We start from the raw sequence: 14,711 nt of genomic DNA on the forward strand, positions 1-14,711 counted from the left end.
CATGGAAACAGACCCAGCAGGGTGATTCATGAGTACTTTCGATAGTTTTGGTGAAATCAAAATTAAATAAGTATCAGATGTCAAGAATAAGAATATTTTTAATATCTAAAGATGTGGGGGAGCGTAGCTTTAATCAGAATAAGATCCGTAGTAATGGTTTCTCTCTTTTGAAAAGCCTTTCACCTTTGAATCACTACCATTGTTAGGCGTCAGAGTAACCTTTCAGCTGTATGTTTAAGACATCAATTAGTATTTGAAGACCTTCAGAAGAGGCTTGATCTTACTTGCAGTGCCCTGGGAGCGAAGTACAGATTTAGGAGCTGAAGTTAAGGCATTTGGATACTTAAAGTGAGGACATGAGATGAAAATTGTGCCGCTCGTTGGACTGTAGGGGCAGGTAGTGGTTGCTTGTTCCATGTTTCACAGGATAGCACTGAGGGAGAAGGGAGCTTGGTGCCTTGCTTCAGTTCCCTCTTACTCTCTTCTTTTTTATTTTTAAGTACAAGCACTCTATTAGGAGGGAGAGAAAGAGAGTGGGTGTTTATTATAACACGTAGGCTTTGAGACAGGCAGTTCTGAAAGTTACTTAAACAAAACCATTGAGATCATTTTGTCAAGGCACTGTCTAGTTCACCAATGAATGCTACGGAAGAAAAAATCAGATTGCTTTTACCTTTCCTTTATTTGCTGCTTGAGTTCCTCTGCCAGATTTCTATCTACACCATCACACTTGTGTTCTTTTGCTCTATTTCCTGTGCAGAGTGCAGCAGAGAAATCATAGGTGAACAAAGTCATGTTTAGAAACATCAGTTTTTTGTGTCATGTTTTGAGTGCAGAATTCATACTGAAGCAAAAGAATTAAGCAAAGAGTCCTGATGGCAAAGCAGAAGAAAGCCAACCAGGCAAAGCATGAAAGAGATGCTCTGGTATCCCTGGGATGTGAAAAGTGAGGCGCTGCACAATGGCATTGTTACCTCTCCTCTTGGGCTGGGTAACTTAATCCTATTTGATGTAATACAGCTTCTGAAAAAGCTCCATTTTAGACATCTGGTTGAGTGACAGCACTTCTCAACAACACCACTTCACCACCTGAGAAAAAGGGGAATTACCGCCGAACGACGAGAAGGGCTTTATGATTGCAGAGGCAGGTGAGCAGAGCGCATGGAGTGGCAGGGAGAGAAAGAAAAGCAGATCAACTTCCTATTTTTTTTTTTTCACATGAGGATGTTTTTACGTTCTCTTTGTTCAGTGTCACGTTGTTGATGTGGGTACACGGCCCTGGCAAGTTATCACGCTCCTGAAAGTTTGTAGCTCTGAAAAGCAGAGGAGTGTTTAGCATTCTGGGACTGATGCTTTCTGCCAGTTTTGTTGTTGCCTCTGGAAATATTGATGCAGTTGATCTTTGTGTAAGCATGTAGCTGTAGATTAACAAACGTGGAATGGAATAGCTTCAGCATAAACTGGGAATGCAAAAAGAAGACTTAGACAAAAGGAACGAAAAGCTAAAAATAAGTGAAATGAAGTTGTCAGGGATTCCTTTTTTCCCCAGATATGCCAGAAATTTGGTTGTTAGCAAACATGAGGTGAATATTTCCATTAATAATAAGGATTTCTAAATTATCTAGGAGTAAAGTAGAGCACAGTACATAAACTGTTGTTAAGCTTTGTAAAGCTAGTGTCAAGAAAGTACATTTTATAAGGTTTTATAGACGGGTGCACTGAAGCAAACCTGCAACTCCCATCTCTGGAATCACAAAAGATGTAGACTCAGAAATACAAATAAGAAACTAGTTCTCATCATTTCTGTAGACTGGAATTTTATTGGTATAGAAGCAGCACAATTAGTGGTTGTGAAGACTAAAGAAAATTATTATTTCTGTATGTAATGCAGTGCATAACTTGCCTTTGTTTATACTTTTTTCTTTCCTTTTCAATTTCCTGAACAATTTTTATGGTTTGGCATGTGTTGAACAACATTTTTGAAAAGTAAAGCAGTAAATAGATTACAGAAAATTCTGATCCTGTATTCATAATGAGTTCGTATTTTTAATTGCTTGACTGGTAGATTGGAGATACGTTTTCACTTTCTTTAAGGCTTTTGTAAGCCACATTACACCTTTCAGCTGTGTTGGTTTCCAGTTCACTAGCGTGGTGCAGGTTGAGTATGCTTGTTCCTCTGCACTATATGGTTGAAAGCCAGGAATATTAGTTATTTAATATTCGGAGGCATCAGGAAGCAGCACATCATGTGATTGTTCAATTACTGCAGTATAAAACACCTTAGTCTTTTTGTGTACGTTGGTCTGCTTGGATGTTCGCAATTCCTGGTGCTCTTATCTTCCTAGCTCTGTGTAATCTGCCCAGCTCTTCCCGTAGTGCGCCGGTACAAACACCAGCAGCATGATCGGTGTGGAGGCGTGACTGTGACAGGATAAAAGCTGCGTTGTGTGCATAAAAGGAACCAAATTACTTATGCTCAATTAACATGGCCATGCTTCTGAGAGATCACCAAACCATGGCTAAAAACACCCTTTTATGTAATTACCTTGTTATTTTCTCTTTGGTTTGTGTAAAATTGTTTTTTGTTGCTATTGAAGAAAAAACAGTTGCAGTAGACTATGAATTTTAAAGAAATCGCCATTAATATTAATTGATGATTACTTATTAGTGCAAGTCACTTATTTAATTGTGAAGCAATGGAAAGTACAAAACATTGTGATGGAAGACAGCTCTGCTTTGAGTATGGTAAATCCAGCCTAATACTAAGAGGTTTTGGTGATAAAGCAATAAAGGCAAAGTTCATTTAAAGGTTAAGTGAATGATTACTGCAGAAATTTCTTTCTGGATGCACAAGAGGAGCACAAAGTCCCCATAACTGGGATTTGCAGCCAGTAGTTCTGACAAGGGATTCTAGCATCTCCTCCATGGGACTGCTGAATGCGACAAAACAGTCTCTGACTCTTCACAGTTAAACTTCCTCTAGTAGGGCTGAGAGGGGAATAGGTCAGGTTCTGCAGAACTTCCACATTTGCAATATATTATGTGTGATGTGTAGTCTTTAATCTTTCAGTTGGCAAGGAAATCTCCTGAATGTCTATTCACCCTAAATGAATATATGTGTGCATTAAGTTGGTATCGAGTTGGAAACGGGATTTTGAATTTCCAAGTACACATCCCAGTTGGGTTATGCTCTGGCACGGAGAAAACATAACTACTTCTTGCCTTTCTTTTCCTACTGGTCACTTTGCATTCTCTTCTGCTAGACAAGCTTTAGGCATTGCCTGGATCTCCTTTACATGGAGCAGGAATTTCACCCTGGATTCATCAGCTCCAGTATCTCTTGTCAGATGCACACTATGCTTTGGCTTTCCTCCCACCGCAGTATAGAAGCCGGCTGGTGTTTCTGCGAGAGAATAGTCTTCATGCCACTCAGAGGGGCCGTAGGGCTGATGGGTACTGGGAAGTCTGAGCTTTTTCCACTTACCTCCTTGTGAAGTTGACTGTGAGAATTTTGTCTCTTTATACATTGTCTTAAGGCTTTTCTTTACCTAGAAGTGGACATAAACCTCTCTCTGTTCCTGAGTAACTCTGTACAGGTAAACATACTACATGGAGTTACTCAGTACTGCTTCCCCAAATGTGTATGCAGCTAATCCTTTTCAGAGGCATCAGCCTTCTAGTCACATCAGATTCTTCCTTTGCTTTGAGTATTGGCAATCAGATGAATATGTTTTTTGGCTAACAGCCTAATGAATGAGTTGTAAAAGCTTAAGAAAATGGATTTACATCCATTTAATATTTGGCTTCCTCTGCACTACCAGTGATTGTAGCTGAGGCGGTGGCTATGACTGAGTGTATGTTAGGAAAGAAGTAAAAATATTAAATAATTAACTAACAGATTAAATATCACACTGCTGAGGTAAACAAAGGTGTGTAACATCAGGTATCTATGAAAAAATAAGCTTGTAAGTATCAACACTGAAAGGCAGTCTTATCTGTATTTTTTGTTAAGGAGGAAATTGGACTTCGTACAAATATAAGTACTTGCTACAAAATTATTCTGCTGAATAATATTCCAATTCATTTGCTCTTCACTACACCCCTGAAGCTCCGCATGCATACCTGCTTAAAATCAGCAACAAGTGTAGACAGTAACGAAATAATTCAAATGTAGTTTATTTTGTTTCATGATGCACAAATAGAAACTCATTTAAGTGTGACTGATTTTATTCATCTGCAGTAGTTGCTCATCTGAAATGCTATTGAAGTTCAATAATTGGAGCTCTGAAATATAGTGTTTGACAGATGGTGAGGGTGGTTGAGCCATTTCCATGATAAATCTACTTACAAATACAACCATGAGGAAGTTGTCTTCATTCCTTGACTACTGCAACATATAGGTGAAAAAGTGACACACGTGACATGAAAATGGACTTGTGTCTTGGTTCTTCATTTTCCTGCTGTAATGATTTGAATTTTTAAACAAGTGCAAGAGAGAGGTTCTTTTTACTTTATCTGAAAAGGAGTTGCTATAAATGCTAAAATATTCTTTCAGTAGCCTTTCTTTTCTTGCATTTCCTTTGAAGCTTTCCCTATAGTGAATTACTTTTGTAATGTCTTACAGCATCAGTTAGAAAGCATTGCTTTTTTTAGATGAAAACAAAATAAATCTTCACTAACGTACATTAACTGTTAAAAAAAATTTTGGAGGCTGGAGAAATGGACAGTCCTGTTGCCTCAGGGCTTACTGTTGAAACTTAGAGATGATAAAATGGTATAAATAAAAATAGACTGTGTTATGCAGTTTTAATATTTTTTTTTTATTCTCTTTGTGTTTTAACAGAAATCACCGATGCTGGTACTAGAGGAACCCAAGATACAATTAAGGGTGTGAAAAGAAAAAAGATTGTGACTGAAAACCATCTTAAAAAAATACCAAAATCGCCTTTGAGAAGCCCTGCCGAAGCCAAGGTTAAGCAAAATGTAGACCCTTCACTGCTAAAAGCTCTTCCAGATGCCTCCGAACATGCCACGGCACAGAATCACCTACCTGTGCAAAATGGAAATCAATGTACCAAACAAAACGGGGGAGCACTTAGTAGTGAGATAAGTATTGAAACAACCAAATCTGAGACATCAATGCAGACAAAGCTTTCATTGACGCATCAGTCCTTGGATTTGGGTAAACAGGCAGTGGAGGATACTGATGCAAACCAACTGAACTCACCAGAGAATAAGTCTCTCTCAAACTCCTCATCAAGTAAAACAAAGACTGACAGTAATGAATGTATTAATTTTGTTGATTGCAGTACGTCATCCCCATGTACACGTACTGCATTCGATGTCTTATTAAAAGCTATGGAGCCTGAACTGAACACCTTAGCCCAAGAGTGCCCCCCTTATGGGATGCAGATAGAGAAACTGAGACCAAATAAAACTGTAAGCACCTCTTCTAGTCTCACGTCCAATACAATGAGCGTCCAAAATCAGTCTGCTTTGTCACAGCGTGAGTTTGCAGCTGGACCTCAGTATTACCCGTGTACGTTAAACAATGTGCATGTAGCAACAACAACCAAGACTGGACAAGCACAAGGCCAATCAGTTTCTCATTCACAAGACCTTATTACTAAAACCAGTCAACAAAATCACCAGGTTGTTATGTGTCCAAGTTTCACTAGATCGCTGGTGCAACAGCAGAGTCAAGAAAACCCCAAGCTCCAGCAGATATACAGCATAGCAGTAACTTCGTCTGTCGTTCACACCGCATCTTCCACTGTAACTCAGGTTTTTCCTCAAAACCAGTTAGTAGCTAGTTCATCTTCACCTTTGTCAATTAGCACATCGAGTTCAACACACTTGTCTATAGGTCCCATGTATAATTCAGCCCAGATAGCATCAGTTGTAAACCATGGTGTAGAACAAATATGTAACCTCTTGAAAGACCAGAAGCCTAAAAAGCTAGGGAAATACGTCTGTGAGTATTGCAATCGAGCCTGTGCCAAGCCCAGTGTTCTCCAAAAGCACATCCGATCCCATACTGGAGAGCGACCGTATCCTTGTGTGACGTGTGGGTTTTCATTTAAAACCAAAAGCAATCTGTACAAGCACAAAAAATCTCATGCACATGCTATCAAACTTGGACTTGTCCTACAACCAGATTCAGGTGGCCTCTTCTTATCTCATGACTCGGACAAAGCACTTAGCATTCATTCAGATGTGGAAGAAAGCGGTGAAAGTGAGGATGAAGGCACTGCTGATGAAAGACAAGATGATCAAGAACTGGAACCTGCACAAATAGTGAAAGTCATTTCGAGTGCAGAAACATTACAGAAAGGAAGCCCTATTCCATTAAGTAACCCAGATTGTATACCAGGTGACTCTTCATTACATGATACAGAACCTCAAGTAAGGGCAGCTTTACCAAAAGTCGTAGTTCATCCTGTCAATGTTTCTCCATTAAGGGCCGATAGTCCAAAAGTAACAGAACCAGCACCCGAGCTTGCTGCAGCACAGAGAAAAGGAGATTTTAAAGTGACAACTCTTCAGTCAAATTTAACGCATACAGCCTCATTCAAGGAGAATGACATAAAGCAACATCAGAAAGTAGAAATGGGTCTATTAGAGGAACAGCTGGGATCCGCAGTAGGAGCAATGCATGCTCAGCTCCAGAGACAACAGGCAACTGATGGTTCCCAAGATCAGCAAGGAAAATGTCTTTTGAGCCCTAGAAGTTTGGGTAGTACTGATTCTGGTTATTTCTCTCGTTCTGAAAGTGCCGATCAAACAATGAGCCCACCAGCTCCTTTCGTAAGAGGATTGCTGACCTCTGAGAAAGATCCAAATAAAAACCTGCCCTGTGTGCCGCGAGCAAGTGGTGTGGTAGCATCAGTGGTACAAACTGTTTGTGCTGAAAAAAATCTGATTCTTTCTGGCCAAATGCGACCTCCCATGGCAACAAAAACCCTTGAGGAGCGTATCTCAAAGTTAATTTCTGATAATGAAGCTGTTGTGGATGACAAACAGCTAGACAGCGTGAAACCAAGAAGAACATCTCTTTCAAGAAGAGGAAGCATAGATTCACCAAAATCCTACATATTTAAAGATTCTTTCCAGTTTGATTTAAAGCCCATGGGAAGAAGAACTAGCTCAAGCTCTGATATACCAAAGTCTCCTTTTACACCCACTGAGAAATCAAAGCAAGTTTTCCTTCTTTCTGTACCATCCCTTGACTGTTTACCTATAACACGAAGTAATTCCATGCCTACTACCAGTTACTCAGCAGTACCTCCAAATGTAATACCTCCCTCTCATCCCCTTCGAGGTAGTCAGTCGTTTGATGATAAAATTGGCTCTTTATATGATGATGTTTTTGTATCAGGACCTGCTACTCCACTGAACCAAGGTGGACATCCTCGGACCCTTGTTAGACAGGCAGCAATAGAAGATTCTTCCACTGGTGAAAGCCAAGTTCTTGGACCAGTGCGATCAGTAGAAGAAAGTTATCTGGGGTGTAATTTATCAAATGAATCTTTGTTGCAAAGGAGCAAGTCCCTGGCACAGGGATCAAATTTAGAAAAAACAAAGAAGTCCCCTCAGGTGCGAGGAACAATGTTCGAGTGTGAAACCTGCAGAAACAGATATAGAAAACTGGAAAATTTTGAAAACCACAAAAAATTTTATTGTTCAGAGTTGCATGGACCTAAAACTAAAGCAGCAATCCGAGAGCCTGAGCATAAAACTGTTCCAAACAGTACACAACCTCAAATTCTACACTACAGAGTCACTACTTCAACTGGCGTCTGGGAGCAGACACCCCAGATAAGGAAAAGAAGGAAAATGAAAAGTGTTGGCGATGACGATGACCCACAGCAAAATGATATGAGCATACCATCAAAGAATGTAGAAGGCCAAAGCAAGCCAGCAAATTCTTCCAGTCTGTCAAAACACAGCGCGGCGACAACAGTGGTAGGATCACAACAGCCAAGCAACCTTCTACTTCAGAGTTCACAAATTCAGCTTGTGGCTCGAGGCACAGATCAGACTACTGAGCCAAAGATGGCTCCACTCATTGAAAAGCAGGCAAGTTCAGTTGTGCAAGAAAAGGTGGAGTTGAAAAGACAAGGGACTGGCATTTCAGTAATACAGCACACCAATTCGCTGAGCAGAAATAGCTCATTTGAGAAATCAGAGTCATTTGAAAGAGTATCACCAGTTTCTTCTCAAGAGCCCAACAAGGTTGCAAAGCATCGCTCTTTGAATACGGTTGTAATCCAGGAGGATAGACACTCTCATCTGAATACTCCCCAGCATCATCAACCCCTGTCGTCAGAAGCACCCAGAGGGGAAGCTCAGGGAAGCCAAATGGTTTCTAATGAGAGAAGCGCACCGCTTCAGCCATCGAGACTTGTTCGTCAGCATAACATCCAGGTTCCTGAAATACTGGTCACAGAAGAACCAGACAGGGACCAAGAAAACCAATGCAGCGATCAGGAAAAGACAGAAAGGTTTAATTGGCCACAGCGCAGTGAAACGCTGTCAAAATTGCCAACAGAAAAGCTTCCACCGAAGAAGAAGAGAATTCGCTTGGCTGAAATGGAGCATTCATCTGCCGAATCAAGTGTTGACTCCACGCTTTCCAGAAGCCTGAGTCGGGAGAGTAGCTTGTCTCATGCCTCCAGTTTCTCGGTTTCACTCGATAAAGAGGAATCTTCGAAGGCTGAGAACCCTTCCAAAGCAGAGCCTGTTAGTAAGTCGTCAGAATTCCTCATGATTCCCGCTGGCTCACACGCGCTGGCTGTGCCTGGCCCTCATTACCGGGAAATGAGACGTGCCGCCTCGGAGCAAATCAGCTGCACGCAGCCGTCAATGGAGGTTGTGGACTACAGGAGTAAGTCTTTCGACTGTGGAAGCATGTCTCCGTCAAAACCTGCCTCGCTCGTAGAGATAGCTGCTCCGAAAGTGTCATCTACAAATGGAGTTACTGGACATGTGCCTCTGCTAGAAAGGAGGAGGGGGCCATTTGTAAGACAAATATCTTTAAATATTGCTCCAGAAAATCATCAGCCTCAAGTTAAATCGACTTCTTCATTTCAGACAGCTCATGCTATGGATATGCCCACAGTGCCATTGCACAGGCTGCAGACCTCCGGCAAATCTTCAGTGGAGTTTCCTTCAAGTACTCAGCACTCACAGACTCACTCCAGGCCTCAGTTGGCAATTCAGAATTGTAACCCTGTTAGCCTGTGTTCAGTTCAGCAGCCCCTAGATCATGTGTTGAATAATCAAGGACAGCCATCCTCGACACATCAGCCTTCCCAGACATCTACTAAAACATCAGCCCAAGGGGAACAAGTGAGCACATACACGCTTTCTTGTCATCCCGATGAAAAAAAGGACTGTTTTGCTCCAAAGTATCAACTTCAAGTGAAAACATTACATATAGGTCAGCCATACTCTTCTAAATTGCTGAAAAATACTTTATCAACTCAGACAGTTCCAAGTCAAGTTGGAGTGGACCAGAATGCATCCTCCTTTGAACTGCAGACTAAACTGTCTGACATGTCTAATCCATACTCTGTGCCTCCTCTAAAGCAAATTGTCCCTAATAACTGCAGCAGTCAAATACATCAGATTTCTCCTTTTGTGGTTCCCGTCCGTATTCACAGCAGTATGCCATCCTATGGCTTTGCAACTGTTACACCCCTTCCTCACATTTTAGTGACCCAGGATCAGGTAAATCAGTCTGTTTGCAAAACAAATGTTACGACAGTGCCAACGCTTGAAGGCAAAACTCAGCTGCCAAAATCTCACAAAGATCATCAGAGGACTTTGCCAAATTCATTTGAATTTGAAAATTCACTACCAGAAATTGGAACCAGAAATTCACCTTTGTCAAGCTCGTTGAATATTATTCAGAAAGTGCCAGTTAGCGGACTCTTCCCTCAACAAGAAGCTACAGCTTCAAGTAAACGAATGCTTTCCCCAGCCAACAGTTTAGATATTGCCATGGAAAAACAGCAAAAACGTGTTAAAGATGAGAGCGGAGCTGCCTGCATGACAGATGCTAGACCATTGCATTCACTGAATGTTAGATCTAATGACCCTACTAGTAAGCAGAAGAAACCAGTTTTGGTAAGACAGGTTTGCACCACAGAGCCTCTTGAAAATCACCTCTTAGATGCCGATGGTGTTGCACAGCATGAAAAAAGCAGCAAAGCTACTTCAGACCTGCTGTTGCCTGACCACCATTCATCTGACACTGGGGTTTCAGAAACTCTAAAGGAGTCACCAGAATCTGAAGACCTTAAGTCTTCAGCATCACCAGTGTTTGTAGTTAGAAAACCATCTGAATTGTCTCCAGTGAATAATCAGAGTTCTCTTCTCAAGGCTGTAAGTAGCAGTCAAGAAAGAAGGTCCCCAAGTAACAGTAATGAGAGCAAGCAAATCAACAGCCAGGGTCAAGCAAAGCCTGTAACTACGTTGGCCGCAATGAACGCAGGAGAAATGCAGAGGCTGTCGTTTCCAAGCCTCAAGACCTCAACGAGTTTTACCTGGTGTTATCTCCTGAAGAGAAAACCATTGCATCTGCTGCAAAACGATCAGAAAATCTCAGCCTATTCTACCTGGACCATTAGTCCCAACAATCCCAATCCACTTGGTTTGTCAACAAAGGTAGCTCTCTCCCTCCTCAATTCAAAACAAAAAGTTGAAAAACCGCTGTACACTCAAGCAAGAACTACTCATCCCAGATCTGATGTATTGGTGTATTCAAGCAAGTGGAAGAACAGCTTAACCAAGGTACTTAAGCTATGCTTGATGTATAGTGATCATTTACAGAGGATTTGCTTTGGAAATCATGCTTGTTCATATTTTAGAGAACGTAATATGCCTGACGTATATCATATATGTGCTTATTTATTTTAGTTATGCTGGATCAAACTGCTGAAAAGATCTTAAGTAATTCCATTAAGAAACGTGTTCATAAGGATTTATCGCTTTTCATGGAAATTAGTTCATGGATTTAAATCTGTATACAAAGTGTTTGTTGTGGCAGGAATGTGTTTGGCTATTCTTTAAATGCAAAGGGTAGAACAAAAATACTTCTGATATAAATATTTGTTAAACGCTTTTAACTTGAAACAGGTTAATTTAAGATCATAACTGCGTATTTTGCCTTAAAAGCCAGCTGGTATTCTCTGTTACAAAAGAGTGCTCAGCCTGAACAAGTGCCCGTGGATATGCCATGCAAACATTTTTCACCATCGAAGTGTGAGAGGAGCAGTATACTGTTTCCCTTTCTCCCACCTAGGTTAATCAGTGGTGTGAAATAATGACAAAAATAGTGAGGTTTAAAATAAAATTATGGCTGCTGTAAAAGCACTGACAACTCCTTGGATCGATGTGGCTCCAAAGCTGACGTTAAATCTTGCGCAGTGGAATGTACTCTGGGCAATGTTTGTGACCCACATAAAACACTACGTCATTCCAGAGTCAGATGTGGCAGAGCAAAGTAGTCACTTGTTATTTCCTCAGCTGTCTCAGGGCTGCACACGTGTGATCAGGATTTTACTCACTGGACAGTTTTGTTGTGTACAGGACCAAAGCTGTGCTGGTTTGCACTGGATTTGGTGTTCCTTAGTAATCGAACCGCTTCTGTGAATGGGAAAAGGCGGCTGTTTGCCCTGTAGTATGGCAAGAGGTGGCCGTGTCTATTTGATGGATCCAGTACTAGCTTTTATTGTCGCATCTAGTGAAGCCATAAAGCTTGCTGAAGAGAGCCTCGGCGTACCACATTGTTTCACGCTCTTTCTTCTTTGCTGTGTATGCCATGTGTTTGATGCCAAACTTCTCTTCAGAGCTGGCAAATATGGCACGTTAGCCATGAACCTCCCTTTCTCCAGAGTCCCTCAGCTGTCTAGGACATAGAAACCTTTTTTTTGGGGGGGATTTAAAAGCAATCATAACTTGCCCTAATCCTGCAGTCTGCCATCAGCAAAACTTTCTGGGCATCGGCCTGGGAATTGGGGTCCATAGGGCCGGCAGTCACTCTAGAGGAGACACCACAGGCTTGGGAAAAGATGCATATTTCTGTGGATGTTGAGTGACAGAGACTGTTGCTGTCAAAGGTCACCCTGGGATGTTTCTGTGTTTGCTGAATGTTTTGCTAAGATACAAAATCGTCAGTGGGGAAAAGAGCAATAGGATGAGAAACTCTGTGTAAGAGAATGAAATAGTTTCAGAATTACAGGGGGAGTCGAGAAGATATGCTGAAACCCCTCACGCCAAAAGAGCACTAGAGTTAAACATGGTCCTCCTGAAATCAGTGGGAGACTTTGCTAACATTTATATTGGAGGTCAAAACTTTATCTGTAATGTTGCGTGCAGAAAAGGCATACAGGCTGCTGAGTTTGTGTTAGTGCTGTAACTGAGTTGAACTGTTGGTTCCATGTTAGCATGCCGCCTTTGTTTAAACTCGTGTTACCTTTTTCAGCCTGCTCCCTCATACATTTCATGAGATGTTGTACTTAAATAGTGCTAAATTAAAAAAAAAAAAAAAAAAGAAAAAAGGATTCGAAGATTTAACTTTTTTCATTGTGCATAGTTGAGCAAGTGTTTCTAAGGCAAGTCACACATCAGTTGTGTCATTGACTCATGTTTGTTTTATTTTTAAAGAACAGTGTATCAGAAGAAATTGTCTGATAACAAAGCTACTGCGTGCCTCTTGAACAAATTTTGTCTACAAACAAATTCTGTTTAGAATATAAATAGTGGATAATAATATTTTGAAAAATATTTTGACAGCACCCTTTTAAGCACTCCAGGAGTACTTAAATGCTGTAATAGGCAGCTGTCAGGTACATTTACAGTGGTTCTGCCACAAAAGAACCATAGTTACTAATCTTTCTTCAGTCTTTCTTGCTGACGTTTTGAAAGAAGCACACGAGCATGGTGAAAATGAAGAGTTCTTAAGCTCTGCTTGCGGCTGATTTACAGGTTTTACTCAGAGCCATTATGAAGGAAGAAAGTGCAGTGAGAAAGCACCAATAAAAGTTTAATTGGCATCTCAGATTGTATGAGCAAGGTATAGGATGGCAGAAATTAAAAATTTCAAAGACCTGATATGACCTAACACCTCCAGTTTGTCTGCTTTCCCTTTTAATGACTTGGGCAACGGGATTTCAGCTGCTTTCCAGGATGATGATGCTGCTGTTACAATATACCTCTGTATTACCTGTCTCCAGCTAGACCTGGTAATGGAATAGCCGATGCCAACTTGGGAACTTCCTCACAGAAGCCATGTTTCAAGAAAACAAAAACTGAAATTCCTCATTTGGTTCATGCCCAGTAATTCTCCTACTGTTTTTTTCTGGTTGAGACTGAGGATGGAGAACATTGGAGGTCCTTTTGGAAATTAATATTCCATTGGGGGGGAACCACCAAAAAAACCACCACCACCAAAGCCAACAAACAGATTAGCAAATAATTCTCAAAAAAAAAGGTGATTGATTTCCTGCTTAAAAGCTTGGCACAGTCCTGAGTTCCTTCGGGAACCACAGTTTAGATTGCAAGTCTCGGGGGGGTTGTATTTTCTCAAGTGGTTTACACATTTTAACCCTGACCTGACAGAGAGCTTTGAGTGCTACTATAATCCAATTAATAAAAATGCAGCACTGTTAGGCCTCACCTCCTCTCTCCCAGTCATAGCCCTTTCCAGAGGGATTTGGCGTATTCTGCTCGTGGGGCTTTAACTGCTGATAACTCTCACCAAGAGAAGGCGACTTCCTGAACTGTTCCTGGGTTTGCCCGCAGAACTAAGTCGTGTTTACAGAGATCTCATGCTGCTTCATAACCGCTACTAATCACTGTCACAAAAAAGGCAGTTCTTTCAACAATAGATGCCATGGGAAATGAAGAGACATGTGAACCAAATGCAAACAATAAGGAACCCCGGGACTCTGTTTGCTCTTCACAATTCGCTGCTCAGAGGCAATAGGTGAAGTTGCCACGTTCCAGTGATTCAGAGAACAAACCACAAAATGTTACTGTGCAAGCTCCTGGAATGAGTACAGCACGTTAAAATGTAACAGGAGGTTCACCTGCATAGAAAAGGCTTATTTTATCTCCCCGCTCTTTTTATTTTATTGTTGTATTTATTATTATTTTTCACCAGTTTTCCTCACCTGAAGTCATTGATGTTGTATCAGGAGCCCTTTCTCAAGCCCCTGCGTTGATCTTGGCTCCCCTCCCTGAAGCGAATCAGTAATGTGTGCAGTATTCCAGGGTGAAGATTTTCAGGCAAGAACAGGCTGAAGAATGGAAAGTTTCTCCTAACTGGAAAGCTTTCCTTTCTTGGATGATGTGCCACAACAGTCCAGCTCACCACTGGAAAGTAGTTAAATGCAGAAAAATTTTATGTGTAAACTAGTAAAAGTTTAAAGATATTAAAAACATTTTCCTCAAGTGGCTATGTGCCAATGGGAAAAATGTTTAATGAATATTCAAATCTGAAATTTATAACTTTGATGATTCAGGCTGCGAGCATGTTTTTTTTCCAAGGGATGTTGTAAAGTACCAGAAGTATCTATTGAACTCTGGTCTCTGGGCAGCCCTAAGAGCAGGTTTTTTCCAGTTTTGTACCAGTAATTGAAGACAGTGGAGTTAAATTGGAGCAAAACGAGTAAAGTAGGAATGAATCATGGTCCTTGTCTCTG

The 14,711-nt window shown here is 41.1% G+C and overlaps 1 protein-coding gene across 9 annotated transcripts in view; it reads left to right on the forward strand.

The window, feature by feature from the left end:
- HIVEP1 (HIVEP zinc finger 1) overlaps positions 1 to 14,711 on the forward strand; it is a 131,920-nt gene that overhangs the window by 88,992 nt on the left and 28,217 nt on the right. For all 9 annotated transcript variants that reach the window (XM_072853275.1, XM_072853280.1, XM_072853281.1 and 6 more), the window contains one exon: positions 4,844 to 10,797. In XM_072853275.1, coding sequence (XP_072709376.1) covers positions 4,844 to 10,797 — 5,954 coding nt within the window. The remainder of the gene's footprint in view (positions 1 to 4,843; positions 10,798 to 14,711) is intronic.

The sequence above is a fragment of the Ciconia boyciana genome, chromosome 2, assembly GCF_034638445.1.
Source record: "Ciconia boyciana chromosome 2, ASM3463844v1, whole genome shotgun sequence".
NCBI lineage: Eukaryota > Metazoa > Chordata > Aves > Ciconiiformes > Ciconiidae > Ciconia > Ciconia boyciana.